The 25,604-nt window shown below is 41.0% G+C and overlaps 1 protein-coding gene across 1 annotated transcript in view; it reads left to right on the forward strand.

Moving 5' to 3' along the window:
• LOC117425819 (von Willebrand factor A domain-containing protein 5B1) overlaps positions 1-25,107 on the forward strand; it is a 105,177-nt gene extending 80,070 nt beyond the window's left edge. Inside the window, exons 18-21 of the mRNA XM_058994070.1 lie at positions 19,444-19,518; positions 20,022-20,091; positions 20,762-20,888; positions 24,347-25,107. Coding sequence (XP_058850053.1) covers positions 19,444-19,518; positions 20,022-20,091; positions 20,762-20,888; positions 24,347-25,066 — 992 coding nt within the window. The 3' untranslated portion in view covers positions 25,067-25,107. The remainder of the gene's footprint in view (positions 1-19,443; positions 19,519-20,021; positions 20,092-20,761; positions 20,889-24,346) is intronic.
• Positions 25,108-25,604: the final 497 nt, after the last annotated feature.

Below are 25,604 nucleotides of genomic sequence, written 5' to 3' on the forward strand. Positions count from 1 at the left end.
TGTGCCTGTCATGCTTCTGTTCTGGGCAACACAATTGAAGCAGTGATTCCAAACACCCCTGGCAGAATCTGTTACAGACCCAGCCAAAATGACAGAAACATTTATCTGGGAGGCAGAGTGGAGCAGTTAAAGCCTCTCTCTGTACTACACTGGTGTATAATGTGGAGAGATAGCTTTCAGAGTTAAACTTGAAGTGACGAGACCCATAAATACATCGGCTCATATAATATGTATCAGTTGTATTGTAACAAATGGCTGTGCAGTTTCCTGTTACAAAGGGCCATTAATAGTGAGTATAACTCCATCTACTAGAATTGCCTCAGACACTGTCAACAGAATGATTCACAGCACATTAAATGTAAAACTCCAAAAGATTAAATGCTTTAGGCTAGTATGATTAATTAGGTTACAGGCCTTTTGAAATAATTATTCAAAGTCAACAGAATAAATCATTCTGCATCTTAATAACAAGCAGACCACATCCACCTGCTAATTAGATATGACGTGCATTGAATAACCTCAGAGTCTCCGAATTCTGACTTGTAACAATGTAAAGTCTTTTTTAACATCTCTAACCGTGGAGTGAAACCTTAGAGGCTGCAACCAAGCCGGAAGAATGTTAAAAGGCAGTGGCTTTGGTTAAACAAGTAAATGAAACATATTTATCAAAATGACATGCAATGCTGTTATGAATACAAGCCATAAAATTCATTTTAAGAAGTTACTTAAAACATGATTACAAAACCAGCAAGGTGATAAAGAAAGTAAGAAAAGAGAGTGATGGTTCTAAAAGTTGAACACAGAGTTGTTTTCAGTACAAGCTTGCTTCACCTGGGTATACTCAAACAATTTGCTTTGGTAAACGCATGTGACTTGTTGATTCTGTTAGCAAGATCCAACTCCAGAGAAAGGTGAAAGCAATAGCATGAGCCGAGCAAAGGGAGGAGAATATATATATATAATATATAAACAAACAACCTTTCTTAGCAATCCAAGAAGCAAGAACTGTTTTTTTCAATGGAAAATTAGCCCTATTAGAACGATCACTTTTACAAAATCTACCCGGATAAAACGATCTCAGTAGTGACTGACACTGAACTTTCTCCAGTGTGAATGTGTTATTCTCTCAGTGAAAACAAAGACCTTGGTAGGCTAATTCGAAGATAAGGCTGATTCATAGATAACCTATTGTAGTGCGAACCATGTGTGACGTATGTACAGTGACAGCGTGGAAAGTGCTTTGTGGCAAGTGTGCAGCAGTTTTGAAGCAATCTTTAACTGCTATAATCAGAAAATACTTAAATTCTAACAGCTGCTTGTCTTTTTTCTGGTAAAAAGCTGAAACTCAGAGCAGCTGATTCAAACTCGGCACCATTCAGAGTCAAGGGGGCAGGGCGGAGCTAACAAAGGAACAGAACCAGGCAGCTTATACAGCGACAGCGTGGAAGGTGCTTTGTGACAAGTGTGCAGCAGTTTTGAAGCAGGTTGAAAGCAGGTTGACAGCTGCAGAAACTAAAGTTAAACTTACAAAATAAATAAATAAATAAATAAATAAATAAATAAATAAATAAATAAAACTTAACATGGCCTTCAAGCCAGTAATCTGTGACACCAGCATGATGTGGGAAATTTGAGAAAACCCAGCAGAGCTAAACCAAGTGTGTGTAAAGTGCCGCACGATCCAGGACTTGAATTGGAGCTGCGAGAAATGAAAGAGCTACAGGAGCTTGAGGAGCTGACACACCCGAAATTCTTGGAAGTTTGCACCCCCAACAGACAGAAAGCCACCAGCGAGATAGAAGATGGTCGAAACAGCTGGATCCAGATAGGCAGAGACAGGGAAAAAAAGAAACGTCGTCAAACACAACTGCCAGAAATCAATACATCAAACAAATTTAACCAACTTTATAATTTAGAAAACCAGCATCAAGAGAACAAAAGGAACAACATCCAGGACCCCATAAACACTGCTGGCCAGGCAGCAAAAAGAAGGGAGATCATGATTGTTGGGGACTCCATATTGAGAAACACAGCAAGTTCAGTGCGCAGTCTGGACCCCCTTACAACAACAGTGTGCTGCCTTCCAGGAGCCTCTGTCAATCACTGAGAACGTGGACAGGCTCCTAGAACGAACAGGAGATGACCCGATAGTAGTCGTCAACATCGGTACAAACAACATTGGAAGAGACAGACCAAAATCACTGCAAAACAAATTCAGAGAGCTAGGAAGGAAATTAATAGACAAGACCAAAACTGTGGTATTTTCTGGGATACTGCAAAGGACCATATGGACAGCTGGAAATAAATAATCTAAATGCATGGCTGAAATCGTGGTGCAATCACCTTCCTTGAACATTAGGCCACATTCTACAACAGGGACTATCTATTTAGGTGGGATGGATTGCACTTAAACAAAAAGGGAACCAATCTACTCGGAGAAAGGATCCTTGAGGAGGTTCAGAAGCATTTAAACTAGAAAGGAGACAAAAAAATGTTGATCAGTGTGAATTTGTCTTGAAAGAACTACTGTATACTGTATAAAGATGTTCAATTCAGTTTGGGCATTTCTTCATTATTCTGATACATAAGAACATAAGAACATAAGAAAGTTTACAAACGAGAGGAGGCCATTCAGCCCATCTTGCTCGTTTGGTTGTTCGTAGCTTATTGATCCCAGAATCTCATCAAGCAGCTTCTTGAAGGATCCCAGGGTGTCAGCTTCAACAACATTACTGGGGAGTTGGTTCCAGACCCTCACAATTCTCTGTGTAAAAAAAGTGCATCCTATTTTCTGTTCTGAATGCCCCTTTATCTAATCTCCATTTGTGACCCCTGGTCCTTGTTGCTTTTTTCAGGTCGAAAAAGTCCCTTAGGTCGACATTGTCAATACCTTTTAGGATTTAGAATGCTAATCTGATTATAGAATCAGATTACCGCGTAGTCTTCTTTGTTCAAGACTGAATAGATTCAGTTCTTTTAGCCTGTCTGCATACGACATGCCTTTTAAACCCGGGATAATTCTGGTTGCTCTTCTTTTTCACTCTTTCTACAGCAGCAATATCCTTTTTGTAACGAGGTGACCAGAACTGAACACAATATTCTAGGTGAGGTCTTACTAATGCATTGTAAAGTTTTAACATTACTTCCATTGATTTAAATTCAACACTTCTCATAATATATCCAAGCATCTTGTTGGCCTTTTTTTTATAGCTTCCCTATACAGCAAATTGTCAAACCCTATTATAGTGAACAACCTCATATAACAAACATTTCTCCAGGTCCCGGGGGGGAGGGGGGGGGGGATAAAGATTAGCAAAAAAGGCTCTATAAATTAAACAACACAGGTAAAGCTATATTTTATGCTCAAATATATGGGAAAACCATTTTCTTTTATTCTAATACAATTGCTCAGAGAAAAAGTTTTTTTTATTAACAAGTAATAAAAAATGTTCTCATAAAGATAGGTGTCAGATTTATTGGCACCCCTAAAGATTCTTATAAATAAAATCAAATACAATTAAATCTGCATTAACATTCTACTTCTTTAAGTTAATCTCAGTCTTAAGGAACTGTATTGTGGCCTTCCATGGCTTCCTGTTTCACAGGGGTATAACACGCATATGAAATCCATTTGTCATCCATCACCATGGAGAAAGGCAAAGAACTCACAAATGAAAAGAGACAAATGGTTGTTGAACTTCATAAATCAGGCAATGGGTACAATAGCTAAAAAACTAAATATACCACTGTGACAGGGTGACTGGGCGGTGACGTCAGGCAGAAGCAGGAACAAAATACTGACACCAGAGACGTACTGCAGGTAAAGGTGCTCGCACCGTTTCTATTTACAAACACAAAAATAAATAAAATATTTAAACAAAAACACACTTGCTCGTAGAGCAAAATAAAACAGGTAAACAAAACAAATCACGAACACAAAAGTAATAAACAAAACCCAGGTCAGGCTGGGCCGTAGCCTTCACTGATCCTGTGGTATTTTTTTAAACTCGTTTTTTTTTTTCTCTCTCTCTCTCTCTCTCTCGCTTACTCTCTCCTTCCAACACCCACCCGGAACATGGAGAGCTGCAGGCTTTTTATATTCAGGTGACCATCTCCCGATTAGCAACATAATTAATCACTTAACTAATTTGGGAGAAGGCCACCTTCTGCACAAGTTTATCAATTACTGTGGATGGGGTTTCCCATCCACGCTACTAACCAAAATAAACAAACATTCGGCTACGTCGTCATTTAAACAAAACAATAACAAAACATACGGCGCTCGCCGTCATATAAATACAATAAAATAAACAATACAAAATAACACAGGGGCGGAGGGGGACCCCATTCTAAAATAAAACAAACAAATCAATGTACAGGGCTGCTCGCCCTGTTACAACCACTTACCACTATTAGGGCAATAATTAAGAAGTTCAAAACCACTGGAACAGGACGCAAGTGTATCTTGCCCCCACGCACAGTGAGGCAGATGGTTCGGGAGGCAAAGGGAAATCCAAGGGCCACAGTTGGAGAATTACAGAACTTGGTTGCATCTTGAGGTCACCAAATCTCCAAATCTACAATTAGACGCCACCTCAATGCCAATAGGCTATTTGGAAGAAAGAAAGAAACGCTGATGTACGGGTAAGTAAGCTGGCCTGAGTTGAGTTGGGGACGGAGGGGGGTGATGCTGGGACGCCAGAATCACAGTCAAGCCCTCTTGAGGTGTCGTGGGCTAGTCGACGAAACACTGAGGATGGAAGGTGCCCACTTGAAGAACCCAGAGATGTACCCTACTTAGCTCAATCCAGACGGTTGTCATGCTGATGCGCTGGGGAGACTGCACTGTGGTTGATCCCCAGAGCTAGCATCGCAGCCGTTGTGTGTGTCGATGCGCTAGGGAGGCAATAAGCTGATCCCTGGAGCCAGCATTACACTTCAGCCATCAACACCAGACAGAAGGATATCTACATCATCAGATGGAAAGAAACGCAAATGGATGGAGATGCAGATGGATCATATTAGTTTACTGTAAAGCTACGTCTACGGTGTTTATCTTGGCGAGAGCCGAGTTCAAATTAGCATGAAGTTTTAACATCTACTCTTGTGTAATGGAAATCATTATATATATATATATATATATATATATATATATATATATATATATATATATATATATACACCCACCCCTCATTACATCGCCCCTCGCTATACTGCGGATTCGGGTATATCACGGTCCTGGAGTTGGCTCCCCATTTTTACGATGATTATCCAAGAACTGTATCAAATATATTTTCAATATAAAATAATTCAGAATAATGTACAGTGAAGTACCGGTATACCTTTTTGAAGTGAAACTGAATAAGAGGCACCTTGCAGAGACACATTGGTCTGTCTTCAGTCAATGGGACTGACTATAGCTTCTTCTGATTCTCCAGGCTCTGCACTGTACAGCTCACCAGAGTGTGACATTACCAATACCCTTGTTAAAGATCGATGGGATGGTGTGTGCTGCCCCAGTAGTCCAGTGAAATCAACAGCCAACCATCCAAACTAAACAATGCCAACTATATCACTAGCTCGGTGTGGACTGCAAACACAGATCTAAAAGCTAAACTAAGCTTTGTAATTTGTAACAACTTAACAATGCTGGCAATGTGTTTTATTATTATTATTATTATTTATTTCTTAGCAGACGACCTTATCCAGGGCGACTTACAATTGTTACAAGATATCACATTATTTTTACATACAATTACATTATTTTTTACACATCATTTGTACATACAATTACCCATTTATACAGTTGGGTTTTTACTGGACCAATCTAGGTAAAGTACCTTGCTCAAGGGTACAGCAGCAGTGTCCCCCACCTGGGATTGAACCCACGACCCTCCGGTCAAGAGCCCTAACCACTACTCCACACTGCTGCCTGTTTTATGCCCATCTTTTGTTAAAGAGCTAGTATCATAATCAGCCGATGCACAGGTCGAGGTTAAAATCATACAAAGCGTTATTTATTTAGGCTCTCTTGCACGTTGTTTTGCAGCAAAATAAAAATGCATCTCATCCGTCATTGTGTGCAAACATTCATTCCCAAGCCCTGCTGATATCTATCCTCTGTGCTCTTCAAAATCTTGTGCTACCAAGGCTTAATACCGGCTTTTTTTGTTGGGGCAAAGTAGTAATGCGGATTAGAAATAAGTACATATCAGACTCATAATAAGGAATCCTAAATTCCCCTGGTAGCCCGCAGTTTAGCGAGCCCAGCTTATTAATATTCCAATGCTAAAGCAATAGTGGAAGTGGCTTGTAAACTGCAGTTTAGCAGACCCAGTTGCTGCACTTTTTACAATTCTATACAAATAGTTTAGAGGACCAGGTTTTTAATAATTTTTAATTAGGTCATTTTAGGTAGGGGTTTGGTTGGCTTGCCCCCAATAGACACTGTAACTTATACATAAATATGTCTAATACATAGCATGGGGCCTTCTGCGGTGTTGCCACAGCTGCGTCCAGAGACCCAAACATTGAGCTCCGTGAATAGGCCATCAAGACAGTTGAAATTGGGTGTAAAATGGTAGTTTTGTGTCATACTGTATGTAAATTGTGTCTATTTACTAATGTCAAGTCTCTGTATAGCCCCCACTTCTCCCCTTTCGTGAGTGGCAGGTAGTCGTGTGTATAGATAGTTGCTTTGATTGTTGTTTTTAATATCGATATTTAAACTGTATCTAGAGTTTCTGGGTTTTGGATTTTATTTCTGACGAATGTACCTGCCTTTAAATATGTTTTTTTGATGACTCTATTTTTATTAAAGTTAAATGAGACGATTAACTAAGACTTCCTTCTACTCCAGCGAATAACGTGCAGAATCAAGGAGGGGGAATCAAATGAATTGCTCTGCATTTTAAGTAGTGCTCTTCTAATGCAACACAGTTAAGCATTGCAAATATTATTATTTCATTTGACGAGTTTAGCCAGGATGATGTCTTTGTTTTATGAAACAGGCGGTTCATTGTTGTAGCTTCAGTCTCCAGGCAGCGAGGGTAAAGTGATCAACACTGGTCTTAGGAATAGATATGTAGAAAAATATCTGAGCTTGTTTCGTCATTATCATTTTTCCATGATTAAATTAAGAACCTGAGCTGGTTTAATGACTCTAATTACAACATTAAAGGCAGGCAGAGTACTCAGAAATAAAAGTCAGACGTATGCAATTATCAGTAACATATACAGTGTAATACATTACATTATATGTAGACCTGATAATTGCATACATTTATGAAGTACATTTATTTTGCAAATGTATGCTCCTTATTCTGGTTAAATGAAAATGTATGTTCCTTATTTTGGGTAAATGCAAACTGTGAGGCACACAGGATATGCAATTCACAGGAATCTACTGCATGTGCATTTTCCTAAGAAACATGCTTCACTTTAACAGGAATATGCAATTATCATGTATGCAATTAATTGGAATGCACTGCACTTGTATAATTCTTAAACCTCTAAAATGAACCTACAGTAATATTATATTGGCACACCATGGCTAAATTCAGAATATATACTGATGCACAATGAAAACACAACCTCAGTCATTTTTCATGGCTGGCTACGGCCCTGATTATTATGTAATCTTCATAGTGTTATACACATATTCTGAACACTGTTGGATTATCGTACTGTGTTTTTGCATTCTCTTGTTATCCCATATTACCCACCTCCTATGGGGTGACCTGAGCACTCCCTGACTGCAGCCTCGCAGCCTGCGCAGCTGCTGTCTGTCGCTCGGGGGAACTCTCCAGGGACAGTTAATAGGCACATCTAATTACTTTTTGTAATTTTGACCCGGGTTGACTTTACTTGTTTTCCATTGCAATAATAAATAACACTTCTGTGATTTGAGGCGAGCTCATTCAAATGAATCTCTTCTTTGTTGCTAATAGAATATTTCACGGAAGCACTGCACTCTACTTAAGTATCCAAAGCATTTCTAATTAATAACTGAAAGAGAACCATTCATTTTTCATTGTATAAAGCAAGCTGCTGCAAGTTGGTGAAAGTGAACCATTCATTTCCATTGTACAAAGCAAGCTGCTTCAAGTTTGTGAAAGTGAACCATTCAATTTTCATTGTACAAAGCAAGCTACTGCAAGTTTCTGCTGTACACGCTAACAAATTAATTTCAGTTTTGAGTCATTGCACACTGCAACAATTATCGTTGTATTCCTGATGACAATGCAAATTAAACAGTGTAGCTTCAAAAGTTTTCTTTTTACTGTCCCCTTAGCATTTTACAAAGCAAGCTATTCAATGTTTAAGCCATGCAAACTACAACATTTTATTTCACATATGAGCCATTGCACACTGCAACAATGATCAATTCCAACTTTATTTCATCTGCATTGCCCGGAATAAAAAAGTGTAGCTTCAAAATATATTTTTATGTTTTTTAGGGTCCTCATTCAAAAACTATGACCCTTATACGTGGCTCGTGTCTGTCTGTCTGACACACCAGATGAACACAATCATTGCCTTCATTTTGCACTCGTCTTCACAACATTTTTTCATACACTCTTAGCCTCCTAGGCATGTTTTGGATTGCATTTGGCTATAACCCGATTTTGATTAATATGAATATCTTTAACCTGCACCTGGACTCATTCACTTTCTTACCTTAAGCAGTCCAAAGCATTTCATCATCACTTAACAGCGTACCTGCCTAATGCGTGTGCACATAACATACTGGAGAGACTGGAGCCGTCAGGAGTCATTCATGTTACATTGGGGTGTACAGTACAGTACATAGCATACTGTAGAGACTGGAGAGAGTGGTTAGGAGCCATTCAAGTTACATTGAGGTGTACAGTACAGGCAATACACAGCGAGACTACTTCCCAAAGTATAAAGTTAAGCACCATTGAATTGTTGTTTCTAACATGTACAGCGTCACACGGTCAGGCAGATTCTCTATACCCTGACACTGTGACACACTCCAGAGTCTCTATACCCTGACACTGTGACACACTCCAGAGTCTCTATACCCTGACACTGTGACACTCCAGAGTCTCTATACCCTGACACTGTGACACACTCCAGAGTCTCTATACCCTGACACTGTGACACTCCAGAGTCTCTATACCCTGACACTGTGACACTCCAGAGTCTCTATACCCTGACACTGTGACACACTCCAGAGTCTCTATACCCTGACACTGTGACACACTCCAGAGTCTCTATACCCTGACACTGTGACACTCCAGAGTCTCTATACCCTGACACTGTGACACACTCCAGAGTCTCTATACCCTGACACTGTGACACACTCCAGAGTCTCTATACCCTGACACTGTGACACTCCAGAGTCTCTATACCCTGACACTGTGACACACTCCAGAGTCTCTATACCCTGACACTGTGACACACTCCAGAGTCTCTATACCCTGACACTGTGACACTCCAGAGTCTCTATACCCTGACACTGTGACACACTCCAGAGTCTCTATACCCTGACACTGTGACACACTCCAGAGTCTCTATACCCTGACACTGTGACACTCCAGAGTCTCTATACCCTGACACTGTGACACACTCCAGAGTCTCTATACCCTGACACTGTGACACACTCCAGAGTCTCTATACCCTGACACTGTGACACACCAGAGTCTCTATACCCTGACACTGTGACACACCAGAGTCTCTATACCCTGACACTGTGACACACTCCAGAGTCTCTATACCCTGACACTGTGACACTCCAGAGTCTCTATACCCTGACACTGTGACACACTCCAGAGTCTCTATACCCTGACACTGTGACACACTCCAGAGTCTCTATACCCTGACACTGTGACACTCCAGAGTCTCTATACCCTGACACTGTGACACACTCCAGAGTCTCTATACCCTGACACTGTGACACACTCCAGAGTCTCTATACCCTGACACTGTGACACTCCAGAGTCTCTATACCCTGACACTGTGACACTCCAGAGTCTCTATACCCTGACACTGTGACACACTCCAGAGTCTCTATACCCTGACACTGTGACACACTCCAGAGTCTCTATACCCTGACACTGTGACACTCCAGAGTCTCTATACCCTGACACTGTGACACACTCCAGAGTCTCTATACCCTGACACTGTGACACACTCCAGAGTCTCTATACCCTGACACTGTGACACTCCAGAGTCTCTATACCCTGACACTGTGACACTCCAGAGTCTCTATACCCTGACACTGTGACACTCCAGAGTCTCTATACCCTGACACTGTGACACTCCAGAGTCTCTATACCCTGACACTGTGACACTCCAGAGTCATTATATACCCTGACACTGTGACACACTCCAGAGTCTCTATACCCTGACACTGTGACACACTCCAGAGTCTCTATACCCTGACACTGTGACACACTCCAGAGTCTCTATACCCTGACACTGTGACACACTCCAGAGTCTCTATACCCTGACACTGTGACACTCCAGAGTCTCTATACCCTGACACTGTGACACTCCAGAGTCTCTATACCCTGACACTGTGACACTCCAGAGTCTCTATACCCTGACACTGTGACACTCCAGAGTCTCTATACCCTGACACTGTGACACTCCAGAGTCTCTATACCCTGACACTGTGACACTCCAGAGTCTCTATACCCTGACACTGTGACACTCCAGAGTCTCTATACCCTGACACTGTGACACTCCAGAGTCTCTATACCCTGACACTGTGACACTCCAGAGTCTCTATACTCTGACACTGTGACACACTCCAGAGTCTCTATACCCTGACACTGTGACACTCCAGAGTCTCTATACCCTGACACTGTGACACTCCAGAGTCTCTATACCCTGACACTGTGACACTCCAGAGTCTCTATACCCTGACACTGTGACACTCCAGAGTCTCTATACCCTGACACTGTGACACTCCAGAGTCTCTATACCCTGACACTGTGACACTCCAGAGTCTCTATACCCTGACACTGTGACACTCCAGAGTCTCTATACCCTGACACTGTGACACTCCAGAGTCTCTATACCCTGACACTGTGACACTCCAGAGTCTCTATACCCTGACACTGTGACACTCCAGAGTCTCTATACCCTGACACTGTGACACTCCAGAGTCTCTATACCCTGACACTGTGACACTCCAGAGTCTCTATACCCTGACACTGTGACACTCCAGAGTCTCTATACCCTGACACTGTGACACTCCAGAGTCTCTATACCCTGACACTGTGACACTCCAGAGTCTCTATACCCTGACACTGTGACACTCCAGAGTCTCTATACCCCGACACTGTGACACACTACAGATTGTGATACACTCAATCATTTGTGCTAAAGAAGGAAGGCCCTTAGCAAGTTTTGGTTCTCTAGACTGTAAGACATATCCACATAACCCCTGGTCCTTCCAAAAAAGATCAAACCCTATTTGTGTTGCTGTGGGACAGGACATTATCCGTGTTACCCCAGTCAGACCCCTTGATCATTAAACATCTTGGTATCCCCAAAAACATAACTTTTCAAATACAAGCAAAAGATTGTAATAAGCAGGTTTGTTTTTGAAGAGGGAGGATGATCTATTGAGGGGAACCGAGATACAACATTTGAAAGTGTGGTAAAACCCAGCATCACAAACCAGCCAAGCTTTTCATTTTCTTTGGGAGTTTTTTGTTTGGGAGACCCCTTTTTATAAACAATTTTGAATAGAGACCAGAACTAAAAACTGAGGAAAAGGGAAATCACAACCAAGAGTAAAAATGTACTGCAGTGAAAGTAACTGTTTATGTATATTTTCTGTAAGATCACAAGGCCTGACTCTCTCAACAGTGAAAGAGCATTTGTAAATTAAATATAACAAGGCCTGACTCTCTCAACAGTGAAAGAGCATTTGTAAATTAAATATAACAAGGCCTGACTCTCTCAACAGTGAAAGAGCATTTGTAAATTAAATATAAAAAGGCCTGACTCTCTCAACAGTGAAAGAGCATTTGTAAATTAAATATAACAAGGCCTGACTCTCTCAACAGTGAAAGAGCATTTGTATGTTAAATATATCAAGGCCTGTCTCTCCACAAAAGTGAAAGAGTATTTGTATGTTAAATATAACAAGGCCTGTCTCTCCACAACACTGAAAGAGCATTGGTATATTAAATATAACAAGACCTGCCTGCTTTGCGGACCCGAGTTTGAGATCCATTGGGCTAAAAAACATTTTGTCTGTGTTTGTAGCAGTCTCGCACCTGCTGGGGACGACGTCACTTTAATTATGTTCAGGCTTTTGTGGCATATAAACTACATACATTATAGAAGAGGGTTGTGTAACAATCTTAAAACATAATTTGAAGTTACATAACCCCTTTTGTCAAGGCAGAATCTGCCACAAACTGCTGTAACTAGGGTTGCCACCTGGCCGGGTTTCATCCGGACCGTCCGGGAATTGGCATCTGTGTCCAGGTGGCAGGAATTAACAAACCCGGACGCCCTAATGTCCGGTTTTAAGTGAAATGCATAAGAAACAACAACCTTCCTTTAATATTTTCTTTGACATACTGTATAACAGGACATTTTGGAGTGGAATTTATTTTGTCTTTATTGATGGTTTGGATTGGATCGCTAATAATACTTCCACCAATCTGAGTGTGGCATACAGTGTGCGATCCCGCCCTCTGACAGACTGGTGGTATACAGCACAGACTGAACAAGGGATAGAATGTGTCGGATGTCAAAGTGAATATGAGAATGGCAGTGAGTGATAAAGCCAATTTGCTTGTAAAATTAAAAGCAGACCAGACATTTCCATCAATGGATTTAGGAAATCTAGAATTTATGATGCGATCAGAAACTCAGAGGCTGTGTAAACTGCGCCTGCTCCCGTGGTACCTGTAGGACTGTTCTTTTTAGGTTAAGCAGTTTTGTGTTTTTTTAATTTTATTATTACAAGGGGTTAATTAAGTAGCAGACAAAATTGTTGATGTTGATGTTGATGTAACAATGGTGCAAATGTGCTTTAGTTTGTTATTGTCGATACATTGTAGATACTACTGTAACCGTGCAGGTATTGCAATGTCCAACATGTTAAAATAAAGTAGTTTTAACATATTGGCAATACTGTCCTACAATTACTAAATCATACTGTAACATTCCACTGTGTTATGTTAGTGAACCATAGCGAAGTTTTAAACTGAGAGTTAGCAAATGCCTATCGTGAAAGTGTACTGCAGTTAGTAATCCATGGCCATATAACAACGATAAATATTGTAACTCGTTTTTAGAAGGCCTTCTTTGTTGTTCTCCAAGTTGCTGCAGTAACATCAGAGTTGTCGCCAGGCCTTTTTGCAGATGCTACTGTGCCTTAACAATAAGGATTGATTGTGCTTCTAGCAGACAAGCTCACCTGCGCGTTGCTGGGTGAAAAAATAACAATCTTGCATCCCAAGGTCCCTTTATCTGTAGGCTAATGGGTTAAGTGATTCTTACCCCTAAGAATTTAACCTCCTGCACAAGCAGCTGAGCTTTCTTTGGGTTTAATTTGAATCCTGCCCTCTCGACTAGCTCCAATACTTCAGTTAACAAATCCAAATGTTCCTCTTCTGTTTCTGTCTGCAACAATAAATCATCTACATGCTGCACCACTTGTTCTGGCTTCCTGATATCTTTCAGTACATCTATCAGTCCAAACTTTAATTTCATAGGCATTTAACAACCTAACCTTTTTTCACATTCATTTTCTTTACCTGTAATGAAAAAAAAGTCAGACAGCTGCTCAGATAAGTGGCCTGTTTCACAAAGGTTATGACATTGACAAAACCTCTACTGAGTGAGTGCTGCTTCCCCTTTAATCGATCTGCTGGAATGCATTTTTTTTGGTTTGTTGGCAAAACAGTTTCTCCATTGCTCACACTAATGACATTAAATTAGCCGGCTTGCTTATCACTGTAGCCACAGATTCCAAGCCAGTCTCAATCCCTTCATGTCCTTTTACAAACATGAAGATTCATATAAATTTGAAACATAAAAAAACTAAACTCCATCCCTTTTCTTTTTGGTAAGATGCCCAGAGCACATACAAATCAAAGCCAAGAAAGGTTGAAAGAAAAGTTATTCATTCCCTTTTCTCTTGATTTAAAAAAACAAATGCAGGCACTGAATATCTATCCTACAGCTGCTATCATTGCTCGGTGTGTGCAGAGCATTTTCAAATTCCTTAATCTTAGCTCTGCATCAAGCATGGTTGAGCTTTTCTCCTTATCGACACACTTTGCACTAAAAGCATGAATATACCCTCAGTGCATCATTCATTTGCTCTTTCAAACACTCTTGACAATTAAATGCCTCGGCCATAACAACAAATCTTTAGCTTCCATATTCCGGTATGGTACTTGATAGGACTGCAAAGTAAATGGTAATTGTTTGTTCATGCCAGCTTGTTTTCTAATAAATCTGTTTGTCATGTAGAAATTTAACCATTAAAATAACCACATTTACAATACTGAAGTCCTTGCTTTAATTATTGTTCCAATTAGTATTACCCATTTGTAATTGAAAGCTTACTATCCAATTCATACAACAAAAATATAATTAAACCATGTCTGGCTTCACTCATAATCATTACACAATTACCAGTACACTTCAATAACACATTTAAGTTTTCCTTAAATTGTTTTTAACAGAATTACATTTATGTATAAGTGTTGCTTCTATGCAGACAGGGTAAAGATTAATAACGAAAACATCGTGGCACTCAAAAATTCATGCACATCTGTGGCAGAAATACAGTGATTCTTGGTGGTAAATCTCCCTCCCGACCTGTGAGGGCGCTGTGTAAAGGGAACAGAGTGCCCTGGACTGGATGGCCAGACAATTAATTCCAGGGTTGGAAGTTGGCCATTATTATTGGCCAACTTCCAACCCTGGGTGAATTACAGTCGTAAACAAAAATACATTTCAAGATTCACAGTACAAGTATTAATACAATTAAGAGCAAGATAAAATACAATGACTTCAGTTCTAGCAAGTACAAGTACAGTATATGACAAAATACATTCAATAACAGAGCAGATAATAGTGTCAGTGATAGTTACATCAGGATACGATTAAATGCAAAATACTACAGATTAAATAACACTTGTGACAGATTACAGTACTCTAAAGTACAGGATTAAATGCAGTAAAATAGGGAGCAGATGAGAGCAAGTAAAGCACATTAAGGAAGAGTGATAAGTGTCCAGAGGGAAAAGAGGAGTTCTACAGGTGCTGTCTGAAGAGGTGAGTCTTCAGGAGGTGCCGGAAGGTGGTCAGGGACTGGGCAGTCCTGACATCTGTAGGAAGGATGGAGAAGGAGCGGGCTCTGTAGGCAGGGGAGCGTACAGGAGGTACAGCCACAATACTGCAAGTCAATTCTGGTATAGTAAGCAAACTTGTTAAATTTGCAGACGACACAAAAATAGGAGGTGTGGCAAACACTGTTGCAGCAGCAAAGGTCATTCAAAATCTAGACAGCATTCAGAACTGGGCAGACACATGGCAAATTACATTTAATAGAGAAAAGTGTAAGGTACTGCACGCAGGCAATAAAAATGTGCATTATAAATATTATTATTATTATTATTATTTATTTCTTAGCAGACGCCCTTATCCAGGGCGACTTACAATTGTTACAAGATATCACATTATACATTATTTCACATTATTTTTACATACAATTACCCATTTATACAGTTGGGTTTTTACTGGAGCAATCTAGGTAAAGTACCTTGCTCAAGGGTACATATCATATGGGAGATACTGAAATTGAAGAAGGAATCTATGAAAAAGACCTAGGAGTTTATGTTGACTCAGAAATGTCTTCATCTAGACAATGTGGGGAAGCTATAAAAAAAGGCCAACAAGATGCTCGAATATATTGTGAAAAGTGTTGAATTTAAATCAAGGAAAGTAATGCTAAAACTTTACAATGCATTAGTAAGACCTCATCTAGAGTATTGTGTTCAGTTCTGGTCACCTCGTTACAAAAAGGATATTGCTGCTGTAGAAAGAGTACAAAGAAGAGCGACCAGAATTATTCTGGGTTTAAAAGGCATGTCGTATGGAGACAGGCTAAAAGAATTGAATCTACTCAGTCTTGATCTGATTCAAGCATTCAAAATCCTAAAAGGTATAGACAATGTCGACCCAAGGGACTTTTTTGACCTGAAAAAAGAAACAAGGACCAGGGGTCACAAATGGAGATTAGATAGAGGGACATTCAGAACAGAAAATAGGAGCCACTTTTTTACACAGAGAATTGTGAGGGTCTGGAACCAACTCCCCAGTAATGTTGTTGAAGCTGACACCCTGGGATCCTTCAAGAAGCTGCTTGATGAGATTCTGGGATCAATAAGCTACTAACGCCAAATGAGCAAGATGGGCTGAATGGCCTCCTCTTGTGTAAACTTTCTTATGTTCTTAACTGCAGTAAACCGCAAAACCAATATACTGACCGACAGACCCCTTATTGCAATGACCTATCCATCAACGTGCTTTCGCAGGTTAAGAGTTATACAGTGCTTGAAAATGTTCTTTTTTAGCATGATTTTGTGTGGGTAGTGTAACAGAAATGCATGTGTGAGGCTGTTCTATGAGTACAGACAAGTTGGGAATTAAGTTAATTAAAAGGTAACTATTAGATAACTTTCACAGACCAGTTTTTTAATGAAATGTTTAGTTTCTTTACATTTTGAGAAAAGCTGCCTGCGCATTTTTTATGTATGTGTTGTTGAATAGGGTTAAATTAATCTGATACTACCACTGCAGCTTTTTTCTGCTTTTAAAAGCGCTGTTACGTAAAATATATAATCCTTCCCGGGGCCATGCCGGCTCTCCCTGATCCTGCCTGGGGTTAGTATAATATATAATCCTTCCCGGGGCCATGCCGGCTCTCGCTGGTCCTGCCTGGGGTTAGTATAATATATAATCCATGCCGGCTCTTGCTGGTCCTGCCTGGGGTTAGTATAATATATAATCCATGCCGGCTCTCGTTGGTCCTGCCTGGGGTTAGTTATATATATAATCCTTCCCAGGACCATGCTGGCTCTCGTTGGTCCTGCCTGGGGTTAGTATAATATATAATCCTTCCTGGGACCATGCTGGCACTTGTTGGTCCTGCCTGGGGTTAGTATAATATATAATCCTTCCTGGGACCATGCTGGCTCTCGCTGGTCCTGCCTGGGGTTAGTATAATATATAATCCATGCCGGCTTTCGCTGGTCCTGCCTGGGGTTAGTATAATATATAATCCATGCTGGCTCTCGCTGGCCCTGCCTGGGGTCAGTATAATATATAATCCATGCCGGCTCTCGCTGGTCCTGCCTGGGGTTAGTATAATATATAATCCATGCCGGCTTTCGCTGGTCCTGCCTGGGGTTAGTATAATATATAATCCATGCTGGCTCTCGCTGGCCCTGCCTGGGGTCAGTATAATATATAATCCATGCCTGCTCTCGCTGGTCCTGCCTGGGGTTAGTTTAATATATAATCCTTCCCGGGACCATGCTGGCTTTCGCTGGTCCTGGCTGGGGTTAGTATAATATATAATCCATGCTGGCTCTCGCTGGTCCTGCCTGGGGTTAGTATAATATATAATCCATGCTGGCTCTCGCTGGCCCTGCCTGGGGTCAGTATAATATATAATCCATGCTGGCTCTCGCTGGTCCTGCCTGGGGTTAGTATAATATATAATCCATGCCGGCTCTCGCTGGCCCTGCCTGGGGTTAGTATAATATATAATCCATGCCGGCTCTCGCTGGTCCTGCCTGGGGTTAGTATAATATATAATCCTTCCTGGGACCATGCTGGCTCTCGTTGGTCCTGCCTGGGGTTAGTATAATATATAATCCTTCCTAGGACCATGCTGGCTCTCGCTGGTCCTGCCTGGGGTTAGTATAATATATAATCCATGCTGGCTCTCGCTGGCCCTGCCTGGGGTTAGTATAATATATAATCCATGCTGGCTCTCGCTGGTCCTGCCTGGGGTTAGTTTAATATATAATCCTTCCCAGGACCATGCTGGCTCTCGTTGGTCCTGCCTGGGGTTAGTATAATATATAATCCTTCCTAGGACCATGCTGGCTCTCGCTGGTCCTGCCTGGGGTTAGTATAATATATAATCCATGCTGGCTCTCGCTGGCCCTGCCTGGGGTTAGTATAATATATAATCCATGCCGGCTCTCGCTGGTCCTGCCTGGGGTTAGTATAATATATAATCCATGCTGGCTCTCGCTGGTCCTGCCTGGGGTTAGTTTAATATATAATCCTTCCCAGGACCATGCTGGCTCTCGTTGGTCCTGCCTGGGGTTAGTATAATATATAATCCTTCCCGGGACAATGCTGGCTCTCGCTGGTCCTGCCTGGGGTTAGTATAATATATAATCCTTCCCGGGACCATGCTGGCTCTCGCTGGTCCTGCCTGGGGTTAGTATAATATATAATCCATGCCGGCTCTCGCTGGTCCTGCATGGGGTTAGTATAATATATAATCCTTCCCGGGACCATGCTGGCTCTCGCTGGTCCTGCCTGGGGTTAGTATAATATATAATCCATGCCGGCTCTCGCTGGTCCTGTCTGGGGTTAGTATAATATATAATCCATGCTGGCTCTCGCTGGTCCTGCCTGGGGTTAGTATAATATATAATCCTTCCCAGGACCATGCTGGCTCTCGCTGGTCCTGCCTGGGGTTAGTATAATATATAATCCATGCCGGCTCTCGCTGGTCCTGCCTGGGGTTAGTATAATATATAATCCATGCTGGCTCTCGCTGGTCCTGCCTGGGGTTAGTATAATATATAATCCTTCCCAGGGCCATGCTGGCTCTCGCTGGTCCTGCCTGGGGTTAGTCTGGTTACACTTTGTTAGACTCTCTCCAGGATCACAATGTCTTCTGGTGATGTGGTGATCAGAATTGGATCTGATCAGTGCATTTTACAACCTTATATAACCTCCTTTGATTCGTACACTACACTTTTGGCTATATAAGCAAGACAGTAAGCAGACAAGTTGGGTGTCGGTCATGTTTAAGACCCGCCTTCAGACTGACAGTGAATCACAAAGACACTAGGTTCTCATTGGAAACTTGTGCCAATAAGCAGGGGCACTGAAGACAATGTTAAAAAGTTCTGCATTTGTAATAATGAACTTTTTTACCTTCTACATGAAAGATAAAGAGCTATAATTTGAGTTATTACATTCAAAGAATATTGGTTAAATTTGAAAGCTGATTAGAAATGTTTTTCATTCCACTCATTCCCTTATCTATTGGTAAAAGTGGCAAAAACCTGACGAACTAACAGGTTTCAAAACTTTTCAATGAAGAACCAGCTCAAGGGGAGCGATTTCTTATGGTATTTTGTATACCAAAACCAACAGTGTATCATTCTTCTTTGTGTTTAGATATGGAAGATAACAACCTGTCTCCCTGCAGCACGCCTTCTTCTTCAGGTTGGGAGAGATGCAGCTTTGCAGAAGGTAACTCTTCTTATGCAGACAGTCATTTCTGTCACTGTCACAGTTCGGCGCTGATGTGGCCTGGATAAAAAGATAGGAGGCTGATCTGATCCATCTATACCCTGCCAGGAGAAGTCACAGCTGGATGGATTATTTTACAGAACCAGCAAATCCACCTGGATTGCAGCCACCATTTCTAGGGGCAACCCCAGGGTAACCACGGATCGGTGGTGGATTCCACAGTGCTGTAAAATGCTCTAAAAAAATCTAGCTGTGGATTGTATATGTGGCACCAAAAGCCTTTAGATTTAATCCAAGGCAGTCATTTTAATAGTCAATTAATAAAAACACTAATTCCAAATTCTGACATTTCATCAATACATTCATTTTTTGGCTGCTTTAAAGTGTCTTGCATGCCAAATGATAGAATTGAAAAGTGTTCAATATGTAGCTTGATTATTTATAGAGCTTCTGGCAGATAAGTTGTTATACTAATGATAGGTTGCTGTCTACTTTGTTTTTAGTGCCGCAGAGAAGTCCTTCAGTGTCCTCTGTTCACTCTCAGAGATCCATCGAGAGCTTGTTTTCAACCGGGTAAATGGGAATTTCACTGATTTCATTCATGATTAAAAAAAAAAAAAACACTAAATATAATAAAACATGGGTCCTTGGCTTGACCGCGTGTTGTGCAAGGTGAGTCATACAGTCAGGGGAGTGCAGGTTCCTGGCTGGATTCCACAGGGAGCATTGGCTGCTCCCGCGTGTCAGTGGTGCGAGTTGGCTTTATTTTTGTTTTGCTGGAAAAAGGTCCTAATTTTCTTTAGTAAAAGGCCTCCACAGTCCTAGCGCTGGCTGTGTCCCTGACAGTTCTGTACAGTCCGTAGCGCTGGCTGTGCCCCTGACAGTTCTGTACAGTCCGTAGTGCTGGCTGTGCCCCTGACAGTTCTGTACAGTCTGTAGTGCTGTCTGTGTCCCTGACAGTTCTGTACAGTTTGTAGCGCTGGCTGTGCCCCTGACAGTTATGCACAGTCCGTAGTGCTGGCTGTGCCCCTGACAGTTCTGTACAGTTTGTAGCACTGGCTGTGCCCCTGACAGTTCTGTACAGTCCGTAGTGCTGGCTGTGCCCCTGACAGTTCTGTACAGTTTGTAGCGCTGGCTGTGCCCCTGACAGTTCTGTACAGTCCGTAGTGCTGGCTGTGCCCCTGACAGTTCTGTACAGTCTGTAGTGCTGTCTGTGTCCCTGACCGTTCTCTTCTGTCTCCAGGTTAAGTCTGAGTGGAAATCGGTTGCTGAGTGGTGCTGCAAAACGTTTCATGTGCAGCTCACCCAGTAAAACCAACGAGTCCAGCGGTGAGAGCGACAATGAAAACAATCACGACTACTTACCACTGGTGAGGATTTACACAGGTTTTCTTTAAATGGTATTAAATACTCAAAACAGGCACATTTATAGAATTCTATATGGTATAAGGTTAGTGAAGTTACAGATAGCAAAACTAAAGATTCAGGATCCTGTGATGATCTAGACAGCATTCAGAACTGGACAGACAAATGGGAAATGACATTTAACATAGAAAAGTGTAAAGTACTGCACGCAGGCAATAAAAATGTCCATTTTATATATCATATGGGAGGTACTGAAATTGAAGAAGGAATCTATGAAAAAGATCTAGGAGTTTATGTTTACTCAGAAATGTCTTCATCTAGACAATGTGGGGAAGCTATAAAAAGGCCAACAAAATGCTCGGCTATATAGTGAAAAGTGTTGAATTTAAATTGTTAAAACTTTACAATGCATTAGTAAGACCTCATCTAGAATATTGTGTTCAGTTCTGGTCATCTTGCTACAAAAAGGATATTGCTGCTCTAGAAAGAGTGAAAGAAAAGGGACCAGAATTATTCCTGGTTTAAAGGCATGTCATATTCAGTCTTGAGCAAAGAAGACTACGCGGTGTTCTGAATCAAGCTTTCAAAATTCTAAAAGGTATTGACAGTGTCGACCCAGGGGACTTTTTCGGGTCACAAATGGAGATTAGATAAAGGGGCATTCAGAACAGAAAATAGGAGGCACTTTTTACACAGAGAATTGTGAAGGTCTGGAACCAACTCCCCAGTAATGTTGTTGAAGCTGACACCCTGGGATCATTCAAGAAACTGCTTGATGAGATTCTGGGATCAATAAGCTACTAACAACCAAACGAGCAAGATGGGCCGAATGGCCTCCTCTCGTCTGTAACCTTTCTTATGTTTTAATAAAAAGCCTTTAGTCGATGTGATGGTGTGCCAAAGTCTCCCTAATATGTTCTTTTTGTTCTTAAAGCTGCAATGTTCATATCAGTTCCATTTTAGATTCCTGGGTGGTCTTTCTCAATGTCTTGAAGACATATACTAGAAACGTTTGTCATTGAATTTTATGCATTTATTTAAGAACAAGAAAGTTTACGAACGAGAGGAGGCCATTTGGCCCATCAATGCTGGTTGGGTTCATAGTAGCAGATTGATCTCAAGTAGGGTCTTCAAGGTTTCCAACATCAGCATCAAAGTGGCTTGGTAACCCAGTTCACAACCTCACCACTCTGTGGAAAGAAGTACAGCACCTCTGTCCTGTCTGTCTCCAATTAATATCCAAGTGTGTCCTCTGGTTTCTGTGCTGCACTTATAGTAATGGTTTAGGTTAACTATGTCAACTCCTTTTAAGATTTTAAAGACTTCAATCAAGCCCCCTCTGATTCTCTAATTCTTCTTTGTTGAAGACTGAATAGATTCTATGCTGAATAGATTTGTTCCTTTAACACTTTCAGGACCAAGCATTTTTCAGTGGGATGCTCCCCCAGGACCAGGCATTTTTTGGCTGTATTTGACTCTCTTCCTATAAAAGTTCACTTTTTAGTAGCATCTTGGAAATGGTGTCCTTTTTTTCAGAACACTCTGGGGAACATTATAAAGTACTTCAGATATTTATAAATGTTGTAAAAACACACACACACACACACACATATATATATATATATATATACACACTGTATACTGTATGTATGTATATATATATATATATATATATATATATATATATATATATATAATATAAATGTTCTAATATAACTATGTCAAATACATCGGATTTAGAGCTTTTTTCCATGTCTTTCTTAATTCTCTGAAGCAGCCTGTGATGTATTTTCTCTCCACACTGCCAAAACTTTCTCAGCCCTTTAGACACTAAATGCTCCTCTCAGGATGCTATCAGGAAGTTAATCCCCTCCCCCTCATACAATGATATGCGTTTCAAGCCTGCTGCAAAATATGGTGGCCCTGTAAGTCATCAAAACAAAGTGCATTTTTTATCGTGTTCACATGATCGTGGTCCTAGAAGCGCACTTCACTATGATTGTGTTAACACGATCCCGGCCTTTAAAGGGTTAAGCCCTGGGATTTGTCTATAATACTCATATACCACAATTGAGGGGTAGGTATACTAAGATGGGCCAGTCGCAGCACAAACATACCGCAATTTGCATTTCACTTAGCAAACTATACATTTTGTTGTATGTACTAATGTGTTTTGGGGAGGCTACACATTACATTATGAACAAAAATATTAATCTGTACAGTAGTCCTATACAGTATACATTGCAGTAGTACAATCAAATGAACACGTAGCGCACTTTCTTTTTACTTTAGCCTGTAGGCTACCGGTAACACAAAATATGTACACATTGGTGTACAGTGCGAATAAAAAATTATTTTAAATTGAAACTAAATGATTTGAGCTTTATTATTATTATTATTATTATTATTATTATTATTATTATTATTATTATTATTATTTTTAACTTGGCAGCCTAGACAGTTAACACAAAATAGATCATGGTGCCGCATTGACAAGTTATGATACTTACAGTAGGACAGTCAATTCTCTTTAATAGGGATTTCAAATGACCGGCAACATATTTTGCATTATACCACTAATTTGTATTATCATTAGTAGCCTATAAGCCAAATGTATACTGTCCTTTTTTATTTAAATTAGTCAGTGGTGCAGTGCTAAATTGTGCACAATTACAAACCACCTGCACATTAATAGAATAGGTGTGCTTCCTATTCCTATACAGATGCTCAGAATGAGCTGGAGGGGTTAGCGGCACATGTGTGCAGTCTATTGCTCCCAATACATTGGGGAAACCAGAAATGTCATAGAAATTTGTGGGAAATGCCAGCAACAATTGTGAGTTGGAGGGGTTAGCGGCACATGTGTGCAGTCTATTGCTCCCAATACGTTGGGGAAACCAGAAATGTCATAGAAATGCCAGCAACAATTGCGAGTAATTGAAACATGCTTTCAAAAGTTCTTAACAAATTGATGCAATTGTAAGTGTTGCAACTGCCTGCAGCTTTAGTACATCTCATTATAATATTTGAGAACCCCCATTTGCACTATCTCCACCCCCTTTTTTGCGAATTTATGCAGGAATGCCCATAATTACATATTCATCTACACTTGAACCGCAAACAGAAACTGCTGCCACAAAGAATTTCCTAAAAAGTTGCAAACAGCATTGCGCTTGTTTAGTACATTTCACCCAAGACTTCAGAGTCGTTTGCAAATAGTTTGCGACTATTGTGACAGATGCAACACTAGTACACCTCCGCCTAAGTGTTTTATGCATAAATGCTGTTGACACTAATTAAAATTGCTTCAATATTTTCCATATCATTCCTATGTGTTTAAAAAGGCACGTATAAAGCAAATACTTATTGTATGTGTTTGAATAGTTAGAGACAGCCTTGCATAAAGACAATTAATGAATGATTTGAATGTAATGCTTCATATATTTCTCCCACCTATGTCTAGGTTTCCTTACAGTTAGCATCTGGAGCGTTTGTTCTCGACAGTGCTTTCTACGAGGCGATACACATCCCAATGGAGAAACTGAAATGGACGTCTCCATTTGCTCGTCACCGTTTAAGTGCCACCCACACGTCCCACTCCAGCAGCTCCAGCAGCTTCAAGAAGACACAGGAGAATCAAGCTGAGTCAGCAGACAGCGGCAATGCGCTCTCTCCCCTTGAGGTTGAAATCAACCAGCCTGGCGGGGCTGGCGGGAGGCCTCGACACTTTTCTGGCAGCCAGGCAGAAAGTCAATCCAGGATACTAAAGATGGAGAATGAACTTTCACCTCCCACAGTAACAGTGCGCAGGTTCTCTTCCCCCGAACACACCCAGTGCTCTGCAGCGTCCCAGGCAGACAGTGGAAGGGGGTCAGAGACAGACAGCTGTGACAGCCCTCTTGTGACAGCCCTCCACCACAGCCACTATCTTCTGGAGCCAGAAGGGATGGTGTGGGCCACAGCGGTAGCGCTTGCCTGGCTGGAGCACAGCTCGGCTGGTTATTTTATTGAATGGGAGCTGGTGGCTGCCAAGGCTAGCATGTGGCTAAGTTCTCAGGAGATTCCGGAAGGCCGTGATCTTGCTAGTGTTAAAGTGGCTGCCAGGCAACTTTTTGTCTTACTTAGGCACTGGGATGAAAACCTCCAGTTAAATATGCTGTGCTATAACCCTAACAGTGTTTAAATAGATTCATATCTGTACAGGTGGCACCTGGTACTGTTATATGATTTTGTCTCAGAAGTTTGGTTTCTTCACTGGGAGAATGTATTATTTCTTTCAATTTGCAGTTTATTGTTCAGCCTGGTAGCTAAAACAACAGCATAGTTACCTCAAAACTATACTACAGAATCAATGGCAGCTGGTGTCCAAAACAAATGGGGAGACAGAAAAAAAAGGCAGAAGGCTGCAGCAGTACAGTCATATTATTCTGACTCACAACACTTTGCATATCTTCTAACATTTTAACTCAATTTGGCTGTTAAACACATTTTCTCCACTAACCAGCAGAGAAAATAAAACAGTAGCCCATCACAGTTTATTCTAATACACGTAACTGTTACACACTGCCAGCATGTTTAAAAATGCACTATATACAACATTAATATAGCACTTAGATTTCAAGGCACGTCACAGGGTGCGATTGATCAAATTTCCAGTAGGGGAGATAGATAGACAAATTACAAAACAGTAGGAAAGCCTCTAGTAAAGACGCATCACGATG

Source organism: Acipenser ruthenus, chromosome 20 (assembly GCF_902713425.1).
Source record: "Acipenser ruthenus chromosome 20, fAciRut3.2 maternal haplotype, whole genome shotgun sequence".
Lineage (NCBI taxonomy): Eukaryota > Metazoa > Chordata > Actinopteri > Acipenseriformes > Acipenseridae > Acipenser > Acipenser ruthenus.